We start from the raw sequence: 26,818 nt of genomic DNA, 5'->3' as shown, positions 1-26,818 counted from the left end.
GGGACATTTTACCCAGTGTCCCAAGGGGTGATGTTAAAGCAGTGCAGTATCCACCATGTTTTCAAATAGATTTATTTAATAAGTGTCTTTGCCAGAGGAAGTTTCACACAGACTGCTGTTTCAACAATTTTATACATGATGACCTAGGGAGCTAATTATCATCCTAAAGGACCTCATTATTCTTTTCAGTTACGGTAAAATACTGACAATACTAACGAACAGCAGTTACATGCTTCTACCCTAATTTGAGGCATTACAAACAAAGCTTGTTCTTACAACACATAGGAAGTAAGTTCAAATGTTTTTTGAACTTACAAAATCATTATTTTGTTGAAGACATATATGGAAAGATGCTTATTTCTGATTCGCACCTACTCTGGCTTTACAATAATTTTCTGACTGTTGGTTCTGCCAATGTAAGATTCATGACATGATTTGTTTCTACTAGTGGGGTAAAACAAGAATCCCCATCTCAGAAACACCATGGGAGGATGAAAAAATAACAGTACTGCTTTTCAATGCTCATGTCACCAGCATAGACTAAAGCTGGCTACTGAATTACATGTTTGAAGATGTGGCCTGAGAGAAAGACAATACCATCTTATAGGCCTAACAGGGAATATATAAAATGTGTGTAGGAAAGATACAGCTTGAGGGAAAAGCAGAAAGGCAACCAACTTCTCACAAGAAAATGACCTTATAACAATTGGCAGAGACTTATAAAAACTAAAAAAAAACCATGTAGATACAGTAGTACATGCTGATTTTTTCATGTACATGCCTACTGATATTTTTGATAAAACTCCATATATAGTGAGACAAATTTTTAATAGCCTCTGATAGGACCAAAACCAAATTAGTCTGCATTAGCACTAATACATGTACAAAAGAAAGCCATCATCTGTGGAGATCACAGCACAGATGATGCATTCACTTCAGGTGAAATGATGATCAGAACAAGATCCACAACTAATTAAGTTTAATCTTTCCTGCCCAAACTCATTATCCTTACTAATGTGGATTTACATAAGCCAATTCATACTACCTTTCTTGAATGATGCCAGCACGTATTTTGTAAGATAAAACTGCTGTAATCATTTGAAAAATCTCACTGTTTTTTCACAAGATCATTTATTGCACTTGATTGGCATCAGTTTCTGGAATAATAAGCTTTTACTGCATTTTGTGATAGAAATAGAAGACACATGCAAGGCAAGTTTTCCAAGGAAAAAACACCTGTAAATGAGAACTTTTCAGAAGGAATTAAACTATTTTAATTAAAGTGGTTTTTTGAGTTACATGTCCATAACTACAAGAGAACAAGAATGAATAGAAGTCTTTGACAAAGATAAAGAAAAAAAAAAAAGAAAAAAAAGGATTTGTAATTGTACAACTTCCTATTAATCAGATGGATTCTTTAATTGTTCTGTTTGGAACAAGAAATTTTATAGCTTTTAATAAAATGTCACCAAAGAAAAACCTATTTATCAGATTAGAATCCTTGCATCTATTAAATTTAATCTTCCCCTTTTTTTAGAGTAATCTTTTACCTACTATGGTCTTGTAGCCATAAGGTGCTGAAACATGTTTAAAAAATTCTGTGTGAAAAGACGGTTGTTTTTCAACTACTTAGAAATAAAAAGCACACTTTAAGAACACAGTAAAACACAACTGAACAATGTTTTGAGTATTATATTTATATTTTTAACCTTAGACCAAACTCCAGCCATTTCTGCAATAAGTGTCATAGTTTTTATCTCACCATTATTCTACATTCAAAACTGTCATATGCACTGAAAATCTCTAAGCATTTGGCAAATTATTGCACAAATGGCTGATGTGTGAACAGATTCTGGAAAGTCTCATTATTCCATTCAATAGACTATGCTTGTAAACCACTTCAGTGGCTTTTGATCTGCCAGCAGCTGATCTTTAATATCTCCCTGGTCTGAATAAGCGGTATTTCCTCACCTCTTCCTTTTCTCCTTGTTGTGCATGATGAGAGCAGACCTATTTCAGCTCCCTGTTCCATAAGTGTTTTTGAGACCTCATTTCAACAACCACCTAAAATTGAATCTGCTATGCTAACACCAGGAAGTCCCCCAAATTCTGCAGCCTCTGTCATCTTCTACTTTCATTGCTCAGCCGTGGCCCTTGCCAAAGCCTGTTTTCCATCCTTTCCACTGTGCCCACATTTGCTTCTACCACTAACAGGAAGGAGGTTTGAGGTTTCAGTTTTCCAGTTCTCTTGGCTGTGCTGGATTCCCTGAGGATCACAGTGATGTCCGACCAAGGCAGCACAGAGCAGTATTAACCCTTTGCCACTAGCCTTGTCCTAAACACACAGCTGATCCACTCGGACCAGCTCACCGTGTGAAATGTAAGGGCTCTCCTTTCCCTGGTACTCAGCCATAGCAGCCCTGCAGTGCCCCCATAAGACAGTCTCCCACAGCAGCGCGGCTCAAAATGGGTGCACCAGTGCTCTTTCCAACACTAGTTGAAGAATGGATATGGCTCATAACAGGATTTCTGCATTTCTGTATCTGGGCTTTTGTAATTTCATTTTAATTTCTGTCTGATCTTACACAGGTGGTATTCAGCCTTCACCCAGAGAAGACAACTGATATTATGATTCAGCTATGCTCCAGACTTTTTTGATGAAATGATCTGGAAGGGGGCTTTATAGCACTGTCCTTCCTCTTATTCTCTCTAAAAGATGACTACAATCAAGCCTCAGATATTAAGACTAGTGTTCAAATGAGTAAGGTATTTAATGTCTTTACCTCAGTGCTTCATTAGTTTAAAGATAAGCTTTAAATATTTGTACTGGCTTCCAACAACAGATTCTTTGGAAGTTACAGTATTCTTACTACACAAATGAAAAGCCTCTTAAAATTGAGTAATACTTGTTCCTGGAATATGTGGGGATTCATACCATACAAACATCAACTTGTAAAAGCAGAAGGTTCATTTTACCATAAAGAAACATGGAAATAAATTAAAAAAAAAAAAAATAAAAGAGTTAAAGTAGAATTTCTGAAGTGGAAGGGAGTCAGAGTATTGACCAATAATAAGCACTTTTTCCTTTGCAAAGCTAGTGAAGTAAAATCCAAGTTAGGTGATGCAGATCCAAACAAATCATCATACCTTCAGTCCATTTATATTATCTCTACTGCTACAGTCTTATCTATGGTTCTCTGCCAGGTGCTGTTTTCAGAAGCACTGTGCCCAGACAGAAATGTCTCCATGGGCACACATTGCACAGGTAGCTGTAGAAGCACTAAGGGTTTGGGCACAGCATGGAAGATGGAATATTCTATCAAACCACTATCTAGCTTAGGCTCATGTGTTGTCATTCACATATGAGTGGAATAATCTAAACCCTTTCTTCATTAGTAGTATTTACAGAAAATGAGCACAAGTCCCCAGCTGTAAAAAAACTCTAAAATAAATATTAATGTTAATTATCTTTGAACATCAGCCCTTCTGCTCAAGAACCAGTCTCTCAAAATTAATGCTACAATAAGGAACATTCTGTATTTTTTATTCTTCTTTGGCTAAACTTACTGATGGCTTAGATTTTGCCTTCTTTTCTTTTCCTTTGTCCCCTTTTCTGTTGCTGGTAAAGTAATGCAAGGTGCCATATTCCATCAAGGCGGCAAACACAAAAATGAAGCAAACTGAAACAAAAAGGTCCATTGCTGTCACGTAGGAAACCTTTGGAAGTGACTTCCTAGCAATTGTACTCAATGTTGTCATGGTCAGCACCGTTGTAATGCCTGTTTGAGAAAGAAATTAAAAAAGACAGGAGGAGGGAAGTGTATAAGTAATTGAATCATACTGTCACAAAAAAAAAAATCCTCAAATTAGCCCTTAATTCATTCTTGAAGCATACAAGAACTGAGCCACAGCAGGGTTCACCGCTGATCACACCCACACACAACGGTGCTATTGCAAGAAGCTATCCATATGGATCCAGCGGATACTGTGGGATCATACAGAAGGCAGCACATTTCACCTTCAGTTTAAATCCCTCCCATTTCCAACAAACGACACTGAAAACACTTGTGTCATTTTATAAATCTGCACACATAAACCAAATACAATAGACAAACACATACAAATAAGCACACAAGTTTTATAAACACAGAAAAAGTTCTTTGGCTCTTGAAAGATTAAAATGCACAAAAGGGCACATTCAGAAAAAAAAAGGTATGTTATTTATCATTGACTTCAAACTCTCAGAAAACACAAGAAAAAGGAATAATGTTTTCAATCATTTGCTTCTGACGCAGCAGATCAAGCTAGATGGCCACCATGGCCTTTCTGGTCTCATTCTCTAAGTTGCTAGGTATTTTTTCAATACCATGTCTTAAGTAATAGAAAATGTTTCCCTTGATTCACTTACATACATGTTAATTAAAAGTACACACTGGCCTTAATAGCGATGTGTTCAGAATCTCAACTATACCACTCTTCACTGGTTTAACATTTAGAAGGTGTTAACACTTTCCTCTTATACTTAATGCTTCAGGGAAATCCAAAGCCTTTTTCATAGTAGTAAAAAATTAAGATGTGACCTTTCCTTTGGAGAGCAATACTTGAACACACAAATAATTTGTTATTTACATGCACAGGCTTATTGCAAGAAATGTGTTACACCAGTCTAAGGCTGTCTAATGGCTTTTAGATCAAAGCATGGAATCCGGGGTCGCTATGGACTGATCCTGCAGCAGGAAAGCAGTGGTGATTTTGCAACAGATTTCCCAGTAAAATTACATGCCAAAAAGGGCAAACAGGTGCCAACAGAGTTTTTCAAAAGTGCTTCACTCCCACTAGATGCTTTTGAAAACCAGTTAGGCATTTCTCTGCATAGTTAAATATCTAAATACCTTTAATCATCTCAAACCTTTTGCTTCAGGAAACCACAATCTGGCCAGAATTGTTCAAAATATATGGAAAAAGGCCCAAGCCTTTTCAGTGTGCCAGACCCCAGAACAGCCTCCGGGTGGGAAGTCACACTCATCATTCCCCTTACTGACTTCTGTTCAGAGAGGACACAAGGAGACACGGACTTTCCCAGTCCTCTCCACTATTCAAAAGGCATACAGCGGCTGTCACAGGGTGCAAACCTTCCACAGCATCACAACTGCCTGCCATGATGGACTTAGTTTCAGCTTTCTTGTCTTAATTTCTCAGTCTTTTTCTATAAAATTGTGCCTATTTGACTGATTTCTCTTTCTTCTTCACCAGAACATCTGTGTATGAGAAAAATCATCCTACAAACTGTCAAGTGATGTCTTCTGCATGTTCACACAATAGGAGTTCAGAGTTAACTGCAGGGAGCTGTAAAAACGATACTGCAAATGTTTGTATTGCATCTCAAGTAGATGAAGGTTAGTACTGCTGAAGTGGGAGCATGAAAACTCTAGCTGAGCCATGCGATCAAAGGCAAATTTGCTAGGTTCATGGCATAGAAAAAGTACTTTGTAAAAGCACAAACTGGATACAGAACTAGCAAGTTACCAATACAACAGTTTTTCCTATTATAGCTAGTGCCCTTCCAGAAGGTACCCACAATGATGTCCAACAATTAGTCAAGCAGAGAAATCTTATCATGAATTTCTAAATCAATATTCGAAACTATCAAATTACAGTTTAATTTATTTATTGAGGATTTTAGGGTCTCTTCACTAAACTTTTCAGTACTTTCGAATAGCATAAAGTTAAGATCCAAGACTCAGATTTTCTTTCCTTACCTCTTCATTAGGCTACTGAGCCATGCTCATTTTTGCTCGCTTTCTTCCTTGACTCATTAATTTTGCAGGACTGACTGCACAGTGGTCCAGTTTCAGTAGGAAAGGCAGGGAGTTAAAGACTGGACTCACCGTTCTGAGAGGAAACGCTCCCAGAACGTGGGAATGGTGTGTCCGCAACCCTATAAGCTGATGAGGAAAATTAACTCACATCTCTCACTTCCTAAGATACACTCTCAGCTTTTGATCGTTCCCCCGGAATAGGTCATTACTGCCATCACCAGTTTTACTAAAAGCATCTGTCACCGCTAAGCTCAAAGTTGATAGGGTGCATTCCGTGTGCTCCACGCACCCCTGTCTAGCATGCCTTATGTGGGGGCTACGACTCTTCTCCAAGGCAGCACACAAATCCTAAACAGTCAAAAATAGGAAACTGACACCATGCTAAACCGGTCAGCCAAGATGACACTAACACAGAATTATCTCTGTAGCAGAACTCACAACACACTTCAGTACTGTCTGTAGTAAAAGCAGGACAGTGAGACACTTTTTGTGTGTTACATGCTTAACTGCTTAAAGTACAACTTTGGTTGCAAATTTTCTCTCCTATCCTCAGCTTAAAAGAACTGAATCATTTATATTATTAAAAAAAAAAAAAAAAAAAAAAAAACAAAAAAAACAAAAAAAACCTAACACCAGCAAAAAAAAAAAAAAAAAAAAATAGATTTTCACAGTTTTCACTGCTGTAGTACTGACATCCTTTGTTCCATGAAACTAAGTGAAGTGTCAGACTAATGATTGTGATCCTGCAGATGACAAAAAGAACATAAAGGGGAAAAAATGTATTTATGTGAACAACAGTATATCCACAAGGCTTGGATTAGGATTTCCAGATTTCCATTCTCAACACTCCCTCCTTAAACCCTGCTGTGCATCCACAGAAGGATCCTCTTACTCTTAATCTTGCAGTTCAAGAGAAAGTGTGACCAGTGGTCACAGTCTGAAGGGGAATAAACTGTGATTAATTTACTCCGTGCTGCAGATTTGTACTCCTGGGGAGTACCAGACCCTTCAAGGTTGAAAAAATACATTCTTACCCAAAGAAGTCCTTGCAGGAACTGCATCCTTATTGATCCAAAATGATACCCATGAAAGAACAACTGTGAGTATACAAGGAATATATGTCTGAATAGTGAAATATCCCATACGTCTGCTGAGATCAAAGAAGATTGTCATAATGATATAATCACCTATAAATTAAAAAAAGAAAAAAATTCTCACATGACATTGGTTTTCAGTTTTATCTTAATCTGTTAGCCTTGTTCTACATAGATAATACATGAAATAAAACTTAAAATTTTGCCTTACCAGACAAGGTATGAGAAATTTCAGTTGTATTTCGTAACCCTACAAAAGCAAACTGATACAGTCTCCAGTATTTTGGATCTGCCACTTCAACGGAGGTTTTCTTCCATTTGTATTCAATTTCATTTCTGGGATATCCATCTAGAATAAAACACTGCAAATCAAGCATTCAGCCACAGTATATACCAAAGCATATTTTGTGATCTCAAGTTGTTCATAAACTAAACCAGGGCTATACATAAAGTGGATCAGAGAGAAAGCCAATCTATTGTCTACCTGATACACTTAAAATTTAACCACAAAACATCTAGCCAAGGTTTTAAGCCTAGTTAAATACATGATCAATCAAAACCTATGTAAATACAAATGTTTAGGGAGTATCTACACAGCATTCTGGAACTCAGATATGAAAAACTGGCTCAAAGTCGTCACTATGAATTAATATACAAATGTAATATACATTATGATTAAAAGACCACAAAGAGCTTAAAAGGACAGATACTTATTAGTACATAATTTGATTAAGTTCCTGTTGATGTTTATTGAAAATTTCTTTGTCCATTATTCTCAGAATGGACTTTTGTGGCATGATTCACTTAGCCCTTCAACTTTAAGGAAGTGCAACCTGCTTGATTTTGATGTGCCTCACATGTTGCCCCACATTATCTTACAGAAAGGCAGAAATTAAATTAAGCAAGACTCATTAGTTTGGCACAGCTATTTAATCAATGGAGCTACCAAAGTTTATTTAAGTGGAAGCACTCAAGAAAGAGTCTTTAGGTTTCACATTTAGGAATATATCATTTAGCTGTGTTTGGGTGGTTTGGATTTCTTTTGCCAGTAATAGCACAATTCCCTTAGGAACGTTGTTTTTTTTGTTGGTTTTTTTTTTTTTTTTTAGTGTAGTTTATATTAAAAAAATGAAGCCTGAAAGTTGTGTTTCTTGCTCACATAAGTAAGTCTCACTGAAAGGAGAAGGACTTATTACACCGATTAAGAATTTACAGGAACAGGCTGAAGAAGACAGATCTTCTTTGTAAGTATACCACATGGAACTAATTGAAAGCTGGCAAGTGTGTTAGGCATAAAAAAAATGAAGTTCTTCCAGGACAACAGATTTCCATTAAAGGAAACAGCCATTGTATCAGATTCCTAAGCAATCAGATTATCTTTAAAGTTGCACCTATATGAAATGCATGTAATTCAACTCATTCATTATTGCATTTAATAATGCATTCAATAATGCAATAAGTCTAATCAAAATATATACAGGTCAGTTCTTTCCTTCACTACAAGGTTTTAAAAAGTAAACACATGCTCTTTTGTTGCTAGAATTTAAGGAAAATTAAAGCCTGAATGTAACAAGAAAAAAATAAGGAGTATTTTACCACCTACAGCTTGAAAACTCCAGTGGACAAGAGTGTTCATCCATAGGAAAGTTATGAAGCTGAAGATAACATTCAGCATTAATTGTCAGCCTAATTAGAAAAGGGAGGAAAAAAAAAAAAAAAAAAAAAAAAGAAAAGAAAAAAATTATATTCAAGCATCCAGACACTTCAGACTAGATAGTGAAGAACATGCACAGAAATCAGTTTTGCCAATTAATGGATGTTATGCATAGCCAACTGTGTATCTTCAAAAAAACATCCAGCATCACCGCCAAAGAACAAAAACTACCATCATATGCAACCTGAGGACCTGTGTTGTTTCAACTGGCATTTCAAGCCATTTCAAAAATTTCAATTGATTTGGGAGAATCTCTCAGCTGTCTAACAGCAATAGGAGATAAAAGGGAGGGACTCAAGTCAGGGGAAGGAGGGGAGTTTATGATAGCAAAAAAATGAACTTTCTGAAGAATGTGTTTGTCAAGTCAAATTGCATTTGGTATCATTGTATCTCTCAAGAAAGAAAGTGAGGACACTCGAGCTTTCTCTATACTCATGGAAGCAGCTCTTGTGAGGACAGCAGAACAAATAGGAAAGAGCAGACGGTACTTCTACCCATGTCTAAGGCATTCAAGTAATTCACGCAATACACATTTTAAAAGTAGTTTAGGACTCATAAAGGTATCAACTGAATCACTTGCTGCTTTTGAAAATACTATCACAGATTTTCAAAGAGCTTCCAAGCAACCAACACAAAAAGCCTAGTTCTGCTAATTTTTACTAGGAAGCTAGAGTAAGGGGCTAGACTCCAAACCACCTTCTTTGAATTTAAAATACCTCCTCTTTTGTTGGCAACACCGTGAAGAAAGTCAGAATGTCTTCCAAAATCAACTTTAAAAATTAACATAATGCTTACATACTTGACTGTATGTAATACCTACATATTAGACAAAAACGTATGGAAAAAGGAAGATTCTGCCACATGCTGACAGCAAGCTCTGACGATGTGTTTCAAATTTGCCACATATGCTATATGCATTTGCCCTTGTTTTCCATTTTCAACCTTTGGATAGTCAAATGCTCAAAGAAAAAGAAAACAAAACCAGTCTTTTATTAAAAGCAACACAACTAGATCTGGAATCACTGACAGGTGCAATGGACAGACCAAGGACTACGCTCAGAGACGACTCAGTAAGCCTGACTAAAAATCACCACGTCTGCTCCCTGAATTACCAACAGGGAAAGAGTAGTGGTACAGGAGAGCCTGTGAACCTGCAGCACTGTCAGATCCTGTTATAGTTCCTTCAATAGCCAAATGTGAACCTCTCAACATTATGCCACCTTAGGTCAAATTCAGGCCATATCATCACCCATACAGATGTTTTCATGTTGTAGTGCTGGGTGAATACCTGTTCTGCTGTTTTATTCCTAGCTCATTGTACTTCATAGCTCATACTCTAGCACAGTAATTCTAACCTATTGCTCTGGAAGAGCTCACGTGGGTTTTTTGGTTGCATTTGTTTGTTTATTTGTGTTATTTAGACTCTGTTTAAAAGAAATTGTACATTGAGATTGAATGGACAATGGAAGGGTAAAGTCCAAGTATGACTCTAGAATTGTTAGCTACAAAAAAAAAAAAAAAAAAGAAATATATATATATATATATATTAGTATGTCAACAGAAGAGGATCTCTAGAGATTTTTTTATGAACACCAGAATAATAAACTGTTTAAAAAGTGCTCTTCAGAGATATTTGTGTGTTCTTAAATGAAGCATACTAAGAATAAAATCTTAAGAACAGAATTGGTTTTCTGGAATCCTCTGCATGGACTGCTTCCTGATCAGTTTCTAATTTATTGCAAGATTTTTTAGGCATACTTAGAAAGTAAAACTGAGAGATGACAAAGAACTGTTTGAAAAGTGACTCAAAGATCAGTACAGATAGCCTAAATGGTAAGCTTAAAACCAGCCCAAGCATCCCCCATTTGCCAAGAATTATCACCAACATATTTGCATATGCCTAATTTGGATGAACAGATTTGTTGATTCTAATAGCTTGCAAGGATAAACATGTTAAGAAGTAGATGCAGGACTGGGTCCCTAGCTTTAATCAAACTTCTTATGATTTTTATTTTCTGAAGCATTTAATTTTACTTACAGAATATAATTTGGTGGAAATTAGATACTGAACTATTTAGAACAGAAAGTCTGTAAAACAGTTTATGACTAGATCCGCAATACATTAGTGACAGACCACCATGGTACTACATGCTATATAACTTTTTTTTAATCTTGCCTGTACATAAATAACATTAAAACTTTGCTATCCCCTCCAATAGTCTTTACCCAATTATCTAGGTAATATAGTTCAATACTATTAATTTCATGGTTTTCATTATCAAATAATTTATTTTATTTTCTCCTTTAGTAAACTTGCAAATTCCTGTGGTCCACAACGAAAGAGATGCCAAGGATTTGATTCATATTCATTATTTTCATATTCCTGGTCGTAACAGTTTTATTTTTTTCTACTCACTTAATAAAAACCCACCTTAGAGTGTATAATACTCTTCCATCACTCCAGATCCGAAGCAAACGATTTGGAGTTGTAATCCAGTGAGCATCAGATTTTCTTGAGTTCCGGAAGAAAGTGTCTGGAATCCAAATTTTTCCAACCATATTGCTATTAAGCATAAGCACCTTCATTGAGCTGTTAAATTTTAGACGACTGTCATACCAAGTCTGGGCAAAAATTATATCTATAGTGTATTCCTAAAAACAGAGAAACAACCACATCTATGTATATATTTACAAAAGTCTGCAAGCCAACAATTTTTAGTTCATATATAAATCCAAGGCCACTTCTATTCTCTTTTGTATTACCATTTGCATAGCTCACAACAGCCTGTAACCCTAAACTGAGAAATTACAAACTGATGAAAACCACACAGAGCCTTCTGTCCCTACCTCCACTCCCCTGACACACACTGATTAGATAAGGAAGAAGACACATGATGGGAGCTTGCTGTAACTTGGAGGTCCTCACACAATGCAACCACCTCTGGGGGCCCTAGGCAGAAATTTAAGGGTAACCTCAATACTTCAGGGCTAGACTATGTTAACACAGAGATTCTACATCTCTTAAGAAGTAAGCAAATAAACCAAAGCCAAATAAGCTTTCTATATTTTTTTTTCTCAGAAGTTTACTACATTCAATTTAAGATCCTTCAAGGAATCTCAGAATTTGAAAAATTCATGAATATGAGGGAAGTAAACATCACAGTTTGCACAGTTTGTTACCATCTGTCTCATATATCTACCTATATACACATAAAAGTATATATAATCATAATCAGGAAGGAAATTTCCCTAAAGCAATTCCACTTTACTTATTAAAGCCTCAAGAAAGCTCCTTTTGTGATAGAATTCCTCGGTAGACTTATGGCGAGAAAAGAAAGGTGAAAAATAAAATAAATAAATATGTAAAAGGAAAGCCCACAGCCTTTTGAGGCAATTCTTGACACAGTAAAACTTGAGGGAGATAAACACTGCGGATGCAATGAAATATTGTTTTTCAAAGAACCCATCCAGTTGTTCCTGCATTCCAGACAAAGGAGCAAAGCAGAAGCCTCTTCTCTGTTGTATTTCTCACAGCTCAGGACTGACCTTAAGGGCAACAGTCTCTCTACTTTATGGCAGATGTGATCTTTCCTGCACGGCTGCCCCACAAGGGATCCAATGAGCAACTCAGCAGCAACTCAGCAGGGAAAAAGAGATGGAGACCAGACTTAGATACTTTCTGCTGGTTGTTCACCTCTCAGTTATGTGATGAGTGGACAGGAGGAAGAGAGAAGGAAACTGTGGTTCAAACTCTTGCTTGAGCCAAAGGGGTCATTACTGGTTTACTTGGTCAGTAAAAATGCACAGTGCAGTCAACTCTGTTTTTAAGTAAAATAAGTGGAAGGCTTTGCTGGTTGGAGTGGGGGATTTCATTCATTTTACTTTTAAATAAACACAGCAGCCCACTGTATGAGTTACATACTCTTCACTCATTTCTGCAACTACCACCCATCTCCCAGTGGAATTTGGTACTTCAACCTTGAGAAGGATATCCTTCCAGGACTACCTAAATCTCCCTCAATTTTCCCACCTCTCCAGGTGGGAGAAGAATGGGTTCACAAAATCAATATGCAAGAGGGAGGCTTGCCCTTGCTCTGTGCTGTTTGGTAGATGAATTACCACCTGCACTGTGGTAACTCAGTTATTCTCAAAGGTTATTCATAACTAGTGTGTGAGGCAAACAGTGGAGGGACAGAGGGAACAAAAGAACAAAACAAAAATTCATTCTAGAGATTACTTCTTTCTAAAACTTTGCTAATCCCTTGAGAGGCATTGGCATCAGGGGAAGATTGTGCAGTTCAAAGCAGGTCCTAGATTATTTTATTTCTGTAAACAATGTTCAAGACATCTGTGAAAACCCGGGGCCTGACTGACCTTAAAATTCAGCTTCTTGTTCTCATCTGTAGTGGTTACAACTGGAAAGGAAACTTGCCTTGCTGTAGTGTAAATGAGAGCCTGAGGCAGTGTACCAGAGAAGTGTTTTAATGGGCTTAAACGGAACAGGATGAACAAAGATTTATGTGTTGCCTTTACAGTACAAATAGGAGAAAAAAAGACGTCAGTGAGTGAAATAAAGACACAACCAAATGTATGACAAGAGCAGACTGCCTCAGTTTGAAGGTGCTACTCTAAGCAGCCACTTCACAGTGGCACTGCATTGAGAAACTGAGAAAAACATCTGAGAAAAAGAAATTTATCAAAGAGTCAGTACAGTCAAATCCACCCAGAGCAAGAAAACTCGGGCTGTCATAGAATACCAACCATCCTAAAAAATTAAGATAAAAAGGGAAGAAGAGCTCACAGATTATTTTGAACACACAAAGCAAAGGAACAGCCTCGGTGGACCCAGATGCTTGTATTCTCTTACCTTTCAGTATTGAATGTGCAAGTTTTTATCATACTCATGTATTACAGGAGTTGTTTAGAGAACTTTTTTGGGGAAAAAAAAAAAAAAACAAACAAACACATAAACAAACCTTTCTTAAAATCCTTCATGATATATTTATCACTGTTCAAAAAGAATCTAACACATAATAGTTTAATGTCTTAAAATTAGTAACTAACTGTTTTCAAGTATCTTGCTGAATGTATAACAAGAGAACCAATTGCTAGCATCTTGTCAACATACTTTCAGAGGGTGGTCCTCCATTTGTAAGGTAACACTTCAGCACCCAGACATCTCCCTCTCCCTCAAGAGTCAGCCAACCAAAGGCATAATCCTACTGTTCATTCCATATGGAAGATGTGGACTTGCAGCCTCACAGTGGGTGGCAGCACCAGTTCACCCTCCTCTTCAGCAGGGACCCAGTCAGTGCTCTCTATTTCTCCCAAGAACACCCATTCCATTTCTAACATCTTGGTGGACATTACTACCTACTTCTTCAACACATCTGTTTGTCCTATGCCTCCCTGAGAACTCTCTGTCTTTGAGGGTCCATAATACATGCTGAGGATGCATATATTCTTCACACTACACATCTCACACAGTATCATATTTTCAACCCATTATATATATGTACTTTCACTCAAGTGGACTTTAGCATAATGTCCAAGCACATATATGTACCCACATTGTAGAGGTGCAAGGCATGTGAAAATGGGACTCAAATGTATACCAGCCTCCTTACTGAATCCAAATTTCCCTGCAGAAGAGGCCAGGTGGCATTGGTCCAAACAGATTGCAAGCAGTCACCAAGCACAGGCAAACATACAGGAGGATGATCAGACAACTAAGTCTGGCAGCATGCAGCTGTGACAGTATAGATTCTTGAAAGCAATAACCTGCTAGGGGCATTATCAAGAGACCTGGATTCTTTCTGAAAATCTAGTTTTGAAATGGGCCTGAAATTTTCAGATTTTATGGATTGATACACTGAATTCCTTTAATTTCCATCTTCTGAAAAATATTTCATCTTTACCTTTATGAAGGGGAAATCTGGGTCCCTAAAATTTGTTGAAAATTAGGTAGAAAAATCACTAGACTGTCTTTTCTGGGAGTACTTTGTTTCCAAAACTAGATGAATAAAAGTCCTATTGTTGTTTAGACACTCTACGAGCAAGCACAACAGCAGTCAGATTTATACAATATTCTTTTAGTGCAACAAATCTTTCTGAGCAACTATTTTGTTTTCCATGTTTCCTTAGAAAAAGTTAAAATTAACACTCTTCTCACTACTTCTATTCGTCTTTCATAAAACTCACCTTTCAATGCCACTGTATAACCATAAAAATTGATTTACTACTCTTTCAAAGGAAATTAATAATATAGCCACGCAGAATAAAATGGAATCAATCCATGGCTGCGTTAGTCACAGCCATAGCAAAATGCATGCTTATTCATATTTAGCCTCACAGGGTTCAATAACCATGGCACACATTAGCTCATATTTGGCATTTGATTAGATCACCGAATTCTTTTTTGCACAGCTGGTATAAAGAGCCCACCTGCCTAATTATTTACAGATAACTGCAATCCTCCTACATCTCTCTCCTCTCTAAAAGATCATAACAAACTCCAAAGGGCTGGGAACACACTGACTGTTCAGAAATTACCATTAAAGGGCCAGGCAGTGAAGAAACTGTGAATATTGACAAGCAGGTGTATCGTCTGAGAGAAAATAATTTAATAATTAAAAGCAATTAATTCAAATAAAGTAGGAACAGCTACTGTATGGGAATAAATGGAATCCTCAACATCAGTTTCATTGTCATGCACAGTTCAATTACAATCATACAGGAAAATGGGCCAGTAGATTGGGGTTTTTATTGGAACGCTGTGAAAGTAAGGGAGGCAGATAACATCCTACACAATTGTTTCTCAGTGCAAACCATATCACATGATTTCCAACATAGTATCACTAAGGATGGAAAAAAATCTCACAAAGCAGAAAAACCATTTTTCTTGGGTATTTTGTCTGGCAGTCTCACAACTGATTTGATATTCCACAGTAAAAAGTGTGGAGAAGTCAAGCAATGAGTAACTAAATTGTTGGCTGGATTACGTTAACTACAACACATCTTGTTTGAGAACAGGAAAAAAGTGGCCTAGTTTTCTGGCGCCAAACACAAAAGCAATGAAAAGTCCCAAAACCAAACTCAGAACTGAAAAACTGTGTTAGTGAACTACAGGCCTGCAATACAGTTCATTACCAGTGAATTTCAGAGAAAAATGAACATACTCCTGTCATTTCATCTTTGCTCAAAAACCCATCCCAGCTTTCCTCCCAGATTCAACATTTCACCTGAAGGGCACCTGGAGTTCTCTGGAGTGCAACAAGCTAATTCAGAAATCTGTTTCATAGGGAGCCCCTGAACTCAGTTCAATTACCAAGTGTGACAGGACTTCATCTTATTCAGTTATCTGAGCTTCAAGATATTTTCCCCACATTCCTTCACTGTATCCAGCTTTTTAATTCCTTAAACTGGAACTCAATGTGAGGGAGGCAAGTCATTTTTCAGAGAAAAAGCAAAGGAGGAGAAGCTGAAGAAAGTATTCTACCAACCTGTGTGTTTCAACATTAAGAGCTGTGATTTATTATCAAAGGCTCAGTTTAGCATGCTGATTAAGAGGTTTAAACAACAAAGGAAGTCATAGACAAAACTGGTAACCACATGTTTTCGTAAGAGGTAAACACCAAATAAAGCATCCAGCATTAGCCAATTTATCTTCATCTTGCCAGTATGTTGCCAATAAAGACTTGTAATCTTTACCTTTTCCCTCATCCAAATATCTCTGGATATCAGTAAATTAAAATAATTAACCTATCTTTGATGTATAACTACTCTTAACAAAATGTCTAAAATGTGGTTGCTTTCCCCGGTGGGTTATTTCAAAAGCCCTTTAAAAAGATTTTTGAGCTGCTTCAGAGCCAACAATGGTTTCAGAGCTTGATCTCCGTGTCTGGGACCAAAGAAAAAGTAAAATTTCTTGTTTTGGTAAAATATTTTAGTTTGCACACTAGACCAATATAAACCTAGTGAGCTTATGTTGAGATCTAAAAGATCCAGCAAATCACCATGTTTCTGACTTGTACCTGTAATATTACATTAATCATACTGCAACTGTGGAAGAGATGGGGGCTGCTGGAAATACACTGAGCAGAAATGCACAGCATCTGCTCCCTGAATCTTTTAACCAGTCAGGTTGTTATAACTGTACACTGGAGGATGTTATGAGAACATATGCACAAGGTAAGTGGAAATATGGCAAATCATATCTACAGAGGGTGAGGGAGTACAATGAAACCTACATAGTCACAGTAAATAAAAAATCTATCACTCTTCACATCATAAATTGACATCTGTGCTTATCCAGTCCTTACTCTGAACATGCAAAATGACAGATGCAAACAACAATCTGAATAAAAGGCAAGATTTATCTCAGTGCTTTGTAGATTAGAAACTATAATTAAAATCTTGCCAATAGTAAAAAGATTAGATAGAAAAGTAACTAAAGCACTTCAGCAAAATCTCTGCTTTTATTTGATCAATATAGATTTTGGCCATTTGAGGAGACCATAAGGAGAGAAAGTAGATTATATATATATAATCTATATATAATCCCAAACTGAAAATTATATGAAAAGGGTTTTTTTTACTTTTCAGTTAAAACTTTAATATTTCAGTCACTGCTACTCATAAACAAACATTAAACTACAAAAAGAACCAGAAAAAAACAGAACAAAAAAAATCAGACAAATACATACATATATATTAAAGCCACAAGAGTGAATATTAATATGGATTAAGGGTTCAGCTCTGAGGTTGTCAATAATGATTTATAAGCCCCATAAACTGTACTTTCCAAATTCAGCAGCTGCATCTACCTTCCTATAACTGGAGAGATTCAAGCAGTCAAAACTGGTCCCACAAACAACTTCAGTAACAAAGCTGTGTATTACTCAAGAATAGATGGATTTCTGCCGTTGCTTTAAAAACAAATTCACCATACTGAATGGTGAAGTGCTGTGTTTGAGACGTTATAGGTTAGTCCTTTTATAAAAAAGCTATAAAGTCCCAAACACAGTACTTCACTATTCAGTATGGTGCCTCTGCACAGTTACTGTTTGGTCTTTTATTTCCGTGGTTGTCCTGCTGTGCTTCAAAATCCCAACATTGACGGCAAGGAGACTTACCTGGGTTTGGATTCTACCCTGCAACTCCTGTAAGATACATGAATCTACATGAAATCGAGCACTGCGATCAGTTTAGCATCCTGGTTGATGAGGCAGTCATGCAACTCCAAATATCAATCATCTGCTACACTGAAGATATAAGAGCATGGACAACTCTTAAGAACTTCCTAAAAGAACCTCTATTCACTTAACTGGCTCCAAGGGCATAACCCTTTGTGGGGATAACCCTCTACAATAGAGACACTACTGTTATTCAAAAAGGTGCAATCTCATGAAGCACTTACTGTATGCCACTGAATGACAAACTCCAAAATAGTCCAACAAAACGTGCTTTAGATGTGCATTTTCCATGGTGGTCAAAATAACCATCCAGAATTTGTAAGATGAAATTTAAAATCATACAATAAAAATAATGAAGGCAAAGATCAACAGGCATGGAAGTTACTTTCACTTACTATCAAAAGCACATTTCATTGCTTAATAGCTGTTTGCCAGTGCTGTCACCTCTACTGACAGGGGAGTGGGGAAGCACTTTCCAGCAGTGGGTCTGCTTCCTTGGTAAACAGCCTGGAGGTGCTGCTGCAGGAAGGGACATACAGACCATTCATTCCCCTGCTTTGTAAAGTGAACTTCCCATAGCACGCACAGTGAAGAGTAAAATCCTGTTCCCGTGGCTGCCCAGCTTTTAACAGAGGATGAGGTTTTGTAGTGTCAGCACAGATCCTGGCACCAGCCATTGCAGGGGCCAGTGAACGACAGCAGCTTTCCTCGGGAGCACAGCAGCAAAGGAAGCAGTGAAAACCTGCATGGTAGGAGCCACTGACAAGGACAGTTTCTATTGCAACAACCTCGTACAAGCTATCGGAACAACCAAAACACATCCCCTGCCTTTTTTCTGAAACCCAGTTCAAATCTGGGCCAGCAGAATTATTCCCACAACTGGAAAGCAGTGTCACAAATTTCCATCTAGATAGATAAGGAATTAATAACAAAGAACAGGTGTGCAATGTTCTTCAAAATATTTATCATCAGTTTGATGTGACGAAAAGATAAGAGGCACAAAACAAAGAACTAAATGTAGCTTGTCTCATCTGCACACACAAGGAAGACAACTACTGCAGAAGCAGACAGGAAGTATTTGGAGAGGATATTAAGGCATCAGAAGTAACAATAAAGTATACAATAGAGCAGACAGTCTGTGCAGTTTGGGGGGGAAAAGTAGGAGTAAAGCATTGTTTGGGTTAGCTTTAGCACTAGTCAATACCTTGCCTCCTCAGTGAAGTGTACTTATATTAATGTTATTCTTGGCTTAGATCATCTCAGATCACAACTGGAGTGTGCAGGCACTCAGTTCTTCTTATACATCATACACATTCTCTGCAAGGAGCTTACAGTTTGAATTTAACATAAAAGACAACATTTGGAAATACAGTGGGGGCACAAGTAACATGAAACAAAGAACCCAGTATCACTCAGAATTACAGGTAGTGACTTTAGCACAAAAAAAGCTTAATTGTTTGGGTTCTTTTGTAGTCTCCACAGGGAAAAAACAAAACAAAAAAAAAAAAAACACCACAACAACAACAAAAAATAAGTTTAAACAGGAACATGATGAAAAACAATGAAGCCGCTTTGCAGAAATTTATAGAAAGTTTCTTTCAAGCATAAAGGGCAGGTTGGGAGAAAGTGGTATGAAAAGTTGAAAGAATGGGAGCAGAAAGTACTGAGATCTGAGCTAGGAAGTGGCCTCTTGGGGAAAAAAAAGAACTAAAAATGGCTGGTGATAGGCTCTGAAGTCCCTTGAAAGTGAAAGGAAACTGTTTATGTGTGAGGTCCACTGAAAGAGGAGACAGAGGAAGAAACAGAGCAAGAAATTACTCAGTAGAAACAGTGGAAAATTCTCTATGTAGGAAATCTCCAGATGGTATGAATGGAGCAAGGCTGCAACTGGAAAGGTTACAAAAATACATTAATGTAACAGCGGGAGACTGGACAAGATATTTCGTGTGATGGATTAAAAAATAAATAAAAATAAAACCCCTTTATACTCAGAATTTGCAAGACTACAACTGAAACACTACTACTAGTTCTAAGATCCATCATGTCATAAAAAATTTTTAGATTTCAGACCTCATTGACGTACAGAGTAGTGATTATACACAGCAACTGAGACTGTGGAAGGGGTGAAAAGTGGAAAGATTTATAGCTATGATTTAGTCATACTGAGCTAACTAAACAGCTCTAAACAGGTATGAAGGACACAAGGCAATATTTTAGACTGGACAAAAGGAGACACACAGAATAGCAGGCAAGTGGCACAGAAAGGTTCATGGATTTGTGCATTAAACTATCAAGAAGTAGCTGAGAGCTGGAGAAGATGACTGTGGAAGACATCCTGTGCAGAGGTACCAAAGGAAGAACTTTAAGAAGTAGATTCACATCAACAGTTGAATAGATCAAGTAGTGGGAACACAAGAAATTAAGGGATTTCCTCACAGCACACTGACAGACTGACCACAGATAAAGTCCCAAACATGTCCACAGCTCAGCACTTTGGCTATTTCTTTAACAAATTAGCCTTATGGAAATACAGAGCGCTAACAACTGAAATGTCAGATACTTCAGAGGAAGTTTGGTTATTGCTCTGGCTGTGGATGCTGAGAATCTGAGATTATATGAACTGGACTTCCAACCAGTACGCTGGCACACTCTACTGAAGTCAGGGGAGTTAAGTCAAAGTAAATTTTGATTATCATTAATACTGAAATCATGCCAACTGTGGTTTAAGTGATACAACAGTACTATACAAAACCAGTACTTCCTAAAGCATGAACTAGTCTAACATAAGATTTAAGAATAAACCACAGCACAAAAAGACTGTAGCCTTAGATTATACCATTGCTAAATGGCACACAGAAATCAGGCCATATTTGACAGAAAATAGTAGAGACTTTCTGGTGTCTTTGCGTAGAAGCTTAACTACCTGCCTTGAGGTAGTTAACGGACAACTAGCAAACTGCAACTGAAAATGGGACAAGTACTGAATGCTGTTTAAAGTGCAGGCTGAAAAGATGCCTGTCCTCTGGTTTGATTTCAGAAAGCTACTGCAACATTTGCCTGCCGTACAACGACTGCCTTTTCCCTCACCCCTTGCCATTCCTTTCAAAATGATCACAGAAATTGGGAGTGATGCAGGAACTGCTGTGCTGAGCCAGTATGAGCAGAACTTGCCCAGTTCCCCTGAAACCAAACAGTGCCAGCTTAGAGATACCTTGCAATAACAATAGGCAAACTATCCGCCTACAAGAGGCAGACCCATCAATTTAAGCTTTTATTTATTTTTTTTTTTTTTCCCCAGAAAAAAATAGAGAACATTCAGGAGATTGTATTTGTGAAGTATTACTCAAGTTCCTAGAGGTGGTAAAATAAGAAATACTAAACAGACATATGGGTTTTAACTCTGAAATATATTTCATAACAAGGAAAAAACAATGCTCAAGCCTACAGAAGGAATATTTACTCAGCTGCTGTAAATGAACACTGTGTCCATCAATCTCAAAACACTCATCTGAGTAAGTCAATTAACTCTGATCACCTGCAATGCTCACAGGCACCAAAATCATCGGAATCTATCTTTCTTAATCAAAATAAAAGAGCAAGTCAGGAAAAAAAAAATATCATTCTATCTCACTCCAAAGAAGATGTTGTACAATAAGAAACAGGTAATATTCAAAGACTTGGTACTTCTGTCCTGATTTATGAGCAAATACTCCTGCCATTTGAAAAAGAATGAAATCAGTTTGCATAAAATGCACACACTTGACACTGAAAATTTGCAGTGCTTGCACGCCTTACCCACACAACCTTAGGGAATCCCATAAATCCTCAAATATGGGCAGAAGTGCATCCCTCATGCTCTTCCTTTCGGTCTGTCATCTAAAGCTCATAGAGACAATGGTTCTCCTCAAAATGGTCGTCTTCAAACATGAAAGCAATTCCAACCTCCAGTAAAAACTTCAAATGCAGTTCACAAACCACAACAATCCCTATCAAGCAGTGTTCACCCAGTCCTGAAATATTACTGTACGCTGAGGCATTTGAATAACATTGTGATTTATTATGTTTATGTTTCTTGTATGGACTTATGTTCACTTAGACAGACAGCTCTCTGTAACAAACAGACAGGGAGAGAGTTTATATCTTTCTTTCCTTTTGTACACTTCTTTGGATTTTTTCCTATTGTGTTTGTTAAATGCTTAAGTCAATGTGACATGGTTCACACATGTAAACTGAAGTACATGCCTAGACATCTAAAGGATCGGGGCCTTGCTAATTACAGTTATTAAATTTGAATAGTAACTAGCATAAAGAGTTTAAAATACACTGATTTACAGCACAACGCACACAAAGAGTGCACATCTAAGTAACGGATCTCAGCATGGCCTTCAGATAATGTACCTCTGGGTCACGATTACTTATATTCTAGTGTGTTTAATGTAAATTACCTGGCACTGTAAAGTAAGAGTACAAAACCTTCAAACCTTCAATACAAATTCAGTGACAAGTAAAATAAGTGCAATGACACACCTGACCACTAACCATTCTCCACAAGTACAATAACAATGAGCAATCTGTATTACGACACTGATCACATTGATACTTGAATATCTTAAAAAAAAAAAAATTAAAATCTGCTGCTAGTTAGTGCAAACTGAGAATGAAATGGAATTCAGAAGTCAAAATAGACTTAAAATTCAGCATCAGTACATTCTACACAAAGTCATAAATGGTACAGTATAACAGGGAAAATTGTATCCTAACCATGTTCAGGCCATGCAGTCTGTGTACCAAAGTAGCACATTGTGTATTCTGCGAATATCTGATTTGCTCAGTGGTTTAGCTATCTTGTTAAAAATAAGAGTGCTAGGCTTCAAAGTATGGCCTTCAGCTTGCGGTCACAGTAGCCTTCAGTGGATAACCAGCAAAGATGATGTGGTAAAAAATATATATCCACAGAAGAAACAGAAATGTTGGAAAATAAAAAGGAAACCAAACTGCTTCTGTGAAGTGCAGTCCTATAAATTTATCCTGGAAATTTCAGTCTGGACTTTCTAATACTGAGTTCAATTAATAAATACAAAAGCTGAATAGAGAGCATCATCTTCATCCACAAGTGAAGAAAAAAATATGTAGCTCTCGAACACATTAAAATGGCAATGATACCATCATGTTTCAATATGTTAAATCAGGACTTAGAAACATATGAAAGAGCAAAGGAATTTTAAAATGTAATTTTGTTTCTGTAAACATACATCTTTATATATGTATACACTTACACACAGAGAGATGCAGACAGATAGGTAGAGTATTCTCCTTTGGCTAGTTTTTAGTCTATCTATTAGTCATGATGTCTATGCACCTCTACAGAAATGATCTTCCTATTTCTAACCCTTTGCCCATTTTTTTTACTTAGGTATTGCTCTACTATTGACCATAGGAAACTTGATTAAATAGCCATTAGGACAAGAAAAGTATAAACCTTGCTCTTCATTTTTGACACGATGCAAGACTGCTTCTTACTTAAAGAATTGCTCATGTATTCCTTCTCCAAAAATTTCTCTCATTTGGGGTAGCAGCCTTTTATTGTCACAAGAGTTTTGACAAAACAGAAATTACAAGATTAGGTATTCTCCTAGTTAAAAGGAAGGTAAAAATGTCTTGGAGGGCTGCCATGCCTTTCCCAAACCACCGAATTACATACTTGCAAGATCTTGTAAAATCACAAAAGCTGTGGTGCTGGTATTGTTCTCCCCTGGGCCCCTTGGGGCACCAGTAGCACATGACATTATATATTTATGAACACATAGGGTTTGGGCAATGAATACAGGACAAAGAAAGCTAATGAGGCCCAGAGGCAACCTGAATCAACATGCATTTCTACACAGGGACCATATATTAGACTCTGCTACTTGCACCACCAGAGTGGCTTTTTTTCATCTTGGTCCTTGTTTAGAAGGAAAGAGAAAGTTAGTAAGAGCCTACTACATCTACATTAAGAACTCAGCTGAATGAGCTTCCACACAGAGGAAAACGAGGCTCTAAATATTCATCACATGCCTAAATTCTGCTAAGAAATCCCTAGGCCACTGCAGAGCTACTGAGGATCAAGACTTTGGCCATAAAAATGCACTTATCTGCATTTTACATGATTGTTGAGTGATGCATAGCATAGGTTAGCTCTGAAAGATGGATTTAAAAAATCTTTATAGACTTAATGAGTATTAGAAGCCTAAATACTCTGCTGATCCAGATGCTTGTTAAAAATGTTTACTCAGGTTGCAGATGCCTAAAGAGATCACATGCTGTAGAAAAACATCTCGTAAGCATGGGGTGTCTATACCATCTATAATTTTATGTAGATTTTTGTTAAATAATGAAAGCCAAAACACAACAGTCTTCAAAAACAAATTCTAATGTCATATATATAATTAAAGAGTCTCTTTTATGAAAGTGAAAGTCTATCAGATGGCAAGAGGAAAATAGACTGAATTATAAAAATAAATCTGTTTCCTCTCATAATATGTGTCCTCTGAAGCTTTCAGACAAACACACTCCCTTGATATGCTGCATCAGCATCACTTAGAAAAAACACTCTCTACATCATGCCATATTATATCCAAACTAAATAGTTAAAGAACATCATTTGCCAGAGTGAATTAACTTATCTGGCAAACAAGTAATACAATGGGGAATCATAGATACATGTTCTCACATTAGGTGATCAAATGAAGGGCTAAGGATGGCCCTTGAAATGGAAGGAATTTTTGGATTATTGGTTAACAGTCCCAAACAACACTGACTCCAGGGAAAGTGCCTTCCTAATGAAACCAACAGCTCACATAAAGAGAGCTTGCAGGGTCAAATCTGTAATTATATTTTTGCTGAGAGTGTTGTTCCCCAGATTAAAACCATCTTTTTTGGAAGCCTTAATCAAATTATTTGCATACATATGGTTTTAGTTATTTTCACAAACATTTGATTTTTGTCGTGATGTTAGATGCTTATATGATTCAGGTTCCTGGACTCCAAGTCCAGTGAAAGCAACTGCTCTTTTATGAAGGCCATAGTGCCCTTAGACTCTAATTTAAATTGCCAAGTAGTTCTCTGCCCATTTTTAAAAACCTTAGAATAGTTTTTAAGTTCTATACCGTAATGACCTTCACCTTATTACCCTTTGATGGCATGCTTCACTGTTACCTTTTTTTTTTTTTTTTTTTAAAACAGAAATGCTAAGGTTAGAGGGATAAACATTCAGTTGATATACATTATAACCATTAGGATCCAGCTGTCTAATGATTTAATATGCCTTTTCAATACGGTGCCATCCTTACCTTGGACTAAAAGTCAGTATGACTGGCTTTTATTAGCATCACGGCAAGAGCATCACCACCCAGCTCCAAGAAAGCTCTATCAGATGTGGGGACACCTCTAAATGAGTGACATGAAATAGTGCCATGGCTGCTACTGTCATTATGGCAAGTGTGGCGGTGATAACGCTGCCTCCCGGGCTGTGGGCTGAGCAAGCAGAAGGCAGCTGTGGGCACAGGAGAGGCCACAGTACATAGCAGTGAGGAGACTGCCAGGGGCTACTGAGATGACAGGGCTTGGGAGTCGGGACACGGCTACCCTGCAAAGCCAGCCACATGCCGGTTCTTTAAAATGGGAAAAGTGAAGCGGTAAGTATTTCTCATTTTCAGTTTTCCACTGTATGCAATACCTACTGGCCACAAGCTGAAGGACTTAGACTGGCTACTTCAAAGGAAGCCTCTACTATTTGCTATACCCTCCTTATAGGTAGCTGCCTGTCCACACATTTTGCTCCCAGAATAAGTTCCTTCAGAAGAGGGCAGGATGGAGAGAAGCAAAAGAGAAAGACTGCAGAAGGAAGACAGACAAAACCAAAGACATCACTTATACCAGACATGGAAATGGAAAAGTGCTGTTACTTCAGTTTTGGTACCAAATAGATAGGTCAGCTTTCAATAGGTCTACCATCAACTAGATGAGATGCATTGCTTAACTTCTGAAGAAAACAGCTATGTGTACACACACACACACACACACTGAAGAGAACCCATAAGACTAAAAAATACATGAAAAAGAAGGACAGAAGAGTTCATTTCAATTTTTTCTTGAAAAATAATAATCACTGCACTGAAAATAGTTTTACTCACAAGTGCTGGATCAATTATTTTTCTAAATCTCTGAAGAGTAGCTCCAGGATATTATACTTGGCCAGAGATAAACCAGGTATAAACAAATCCAGTGAAAATCTTCAACACAGACCAAAATAAGGACCTGATACAATGTCCTCTGTATGGCTTAATTTTTTTTTTTAAAGAAGAAATATATTTTTAAAATTACAATTTCAAATAAAGAGAGTCTAAACATGTTTCTGCAATAATCACAATCATATCCAACAGAATAAAAATATACAGTAAAAAAATAAAGAAAATTATTTGACTGAGATTAGAATTATTCCATAATATTAACCCATAGCATCATTCAGATAATGTTTTCTGTCAATAATCAGAACTTACCATATTGATTGGGTCAACTGGGCCAATGCTGTTAACATAGACATCTGTTTCAATTACCGTAGTTCTCACTAAATAAAACAGTAACCATAATAATTACATATTTAATTAACTCTGTACATTGTTAGTGTAATTTAACCTATTTTCTAAAACAACAAAAAATCTGATATTCTTTTATTAGATTCAGAATAATTAAATCTCTGGCTTGTTCATTCTGTGAAAGATCATATATGACTTGGCTCCCTTATTCCATATGAATTGTTAGAATTATCAACATGAATTTTTTATTCTGTAATGCAATCCCCACCTGTGCTTTGTGAACAGCATATATCTTATATCTTATAAGACAGATATAAAAGGGAAAGGAAATGAAAAAAAAGAAACAAAAACAAAAACTAAAACAAAAACAAAAACAAAACCAACTGTCTCCCAACATAAAAATTTAATCAGACAGAAAACA

General features: G+C 37.0%; 1 protein-coding gene across 4 annotated transcripts in view; it reads right to left on the bottom strand.

The window, feature by feature from the left end:
* The window catches only part of GABRG1 (gamma-aminobutyric acid type A receptor subunit gamma1), a 59,771-nt gene that overhangs the window by 6,284 nt on the left and 26,669 nt on the right, over window positions 1-26,818 (bottom strand). For 2 of the 4 annotated variants that reach the window (XM_032999231.2, XM_032999232.2), the window contains 6 exons: window positions 26,362-26,429; window positions 11,059-11,279; window positions 8,517-8,599; window positions 7,125-7,262; window positions 6,854-7,006; window positions 3,568-3,779 (listed from right to left, as the gene is read on the bottom strand). In XM_032999231.2, coding sequence (XP_032855122.1) covers window positions 3,568-3,779; window positions 6,854-7,006; window positions 7,125-7,262; window positions 8,517-8,599; window positions 11,059-11,279; window positions 26,362-26,429 — 875 coding nt within the window. Of the gene's footprint in view, window positions 1-3,567; window positions 3,780-6,853; window positions 7,007-7,124; window positions 7,263-8,516; window positions 8,600-11,058; window positions 11,280-17,761; window positions 17,857-18,216; window positions 18,241-26,361; window positions 26,430-26,818 lie in introns of those variants that run through there. The other 2 variants (XM_032999234.2, XM_032999235.2) reach the window with 2 other exon arrangements.

The sequence above is a fragment of the Tyto alba genome, unplaced genomic scaffold (genome assembly GCF_018691265.1).
Source record: "Tyto alba isolate M040663 unplaced genomic scaffold, T.alba_DEE_v4.0 Super-Scaffold_6, whole genome shotgun sequence".
Classification (NCBI taxonomy): Eukaryota; Metazoa; Chordata; class Aves; order Strigiformes; family Tytonidae; genus Tyto; species Tyto alba.
This window is presented reverse-complemented; position numbering and strand designations above follow the sequence as displayed.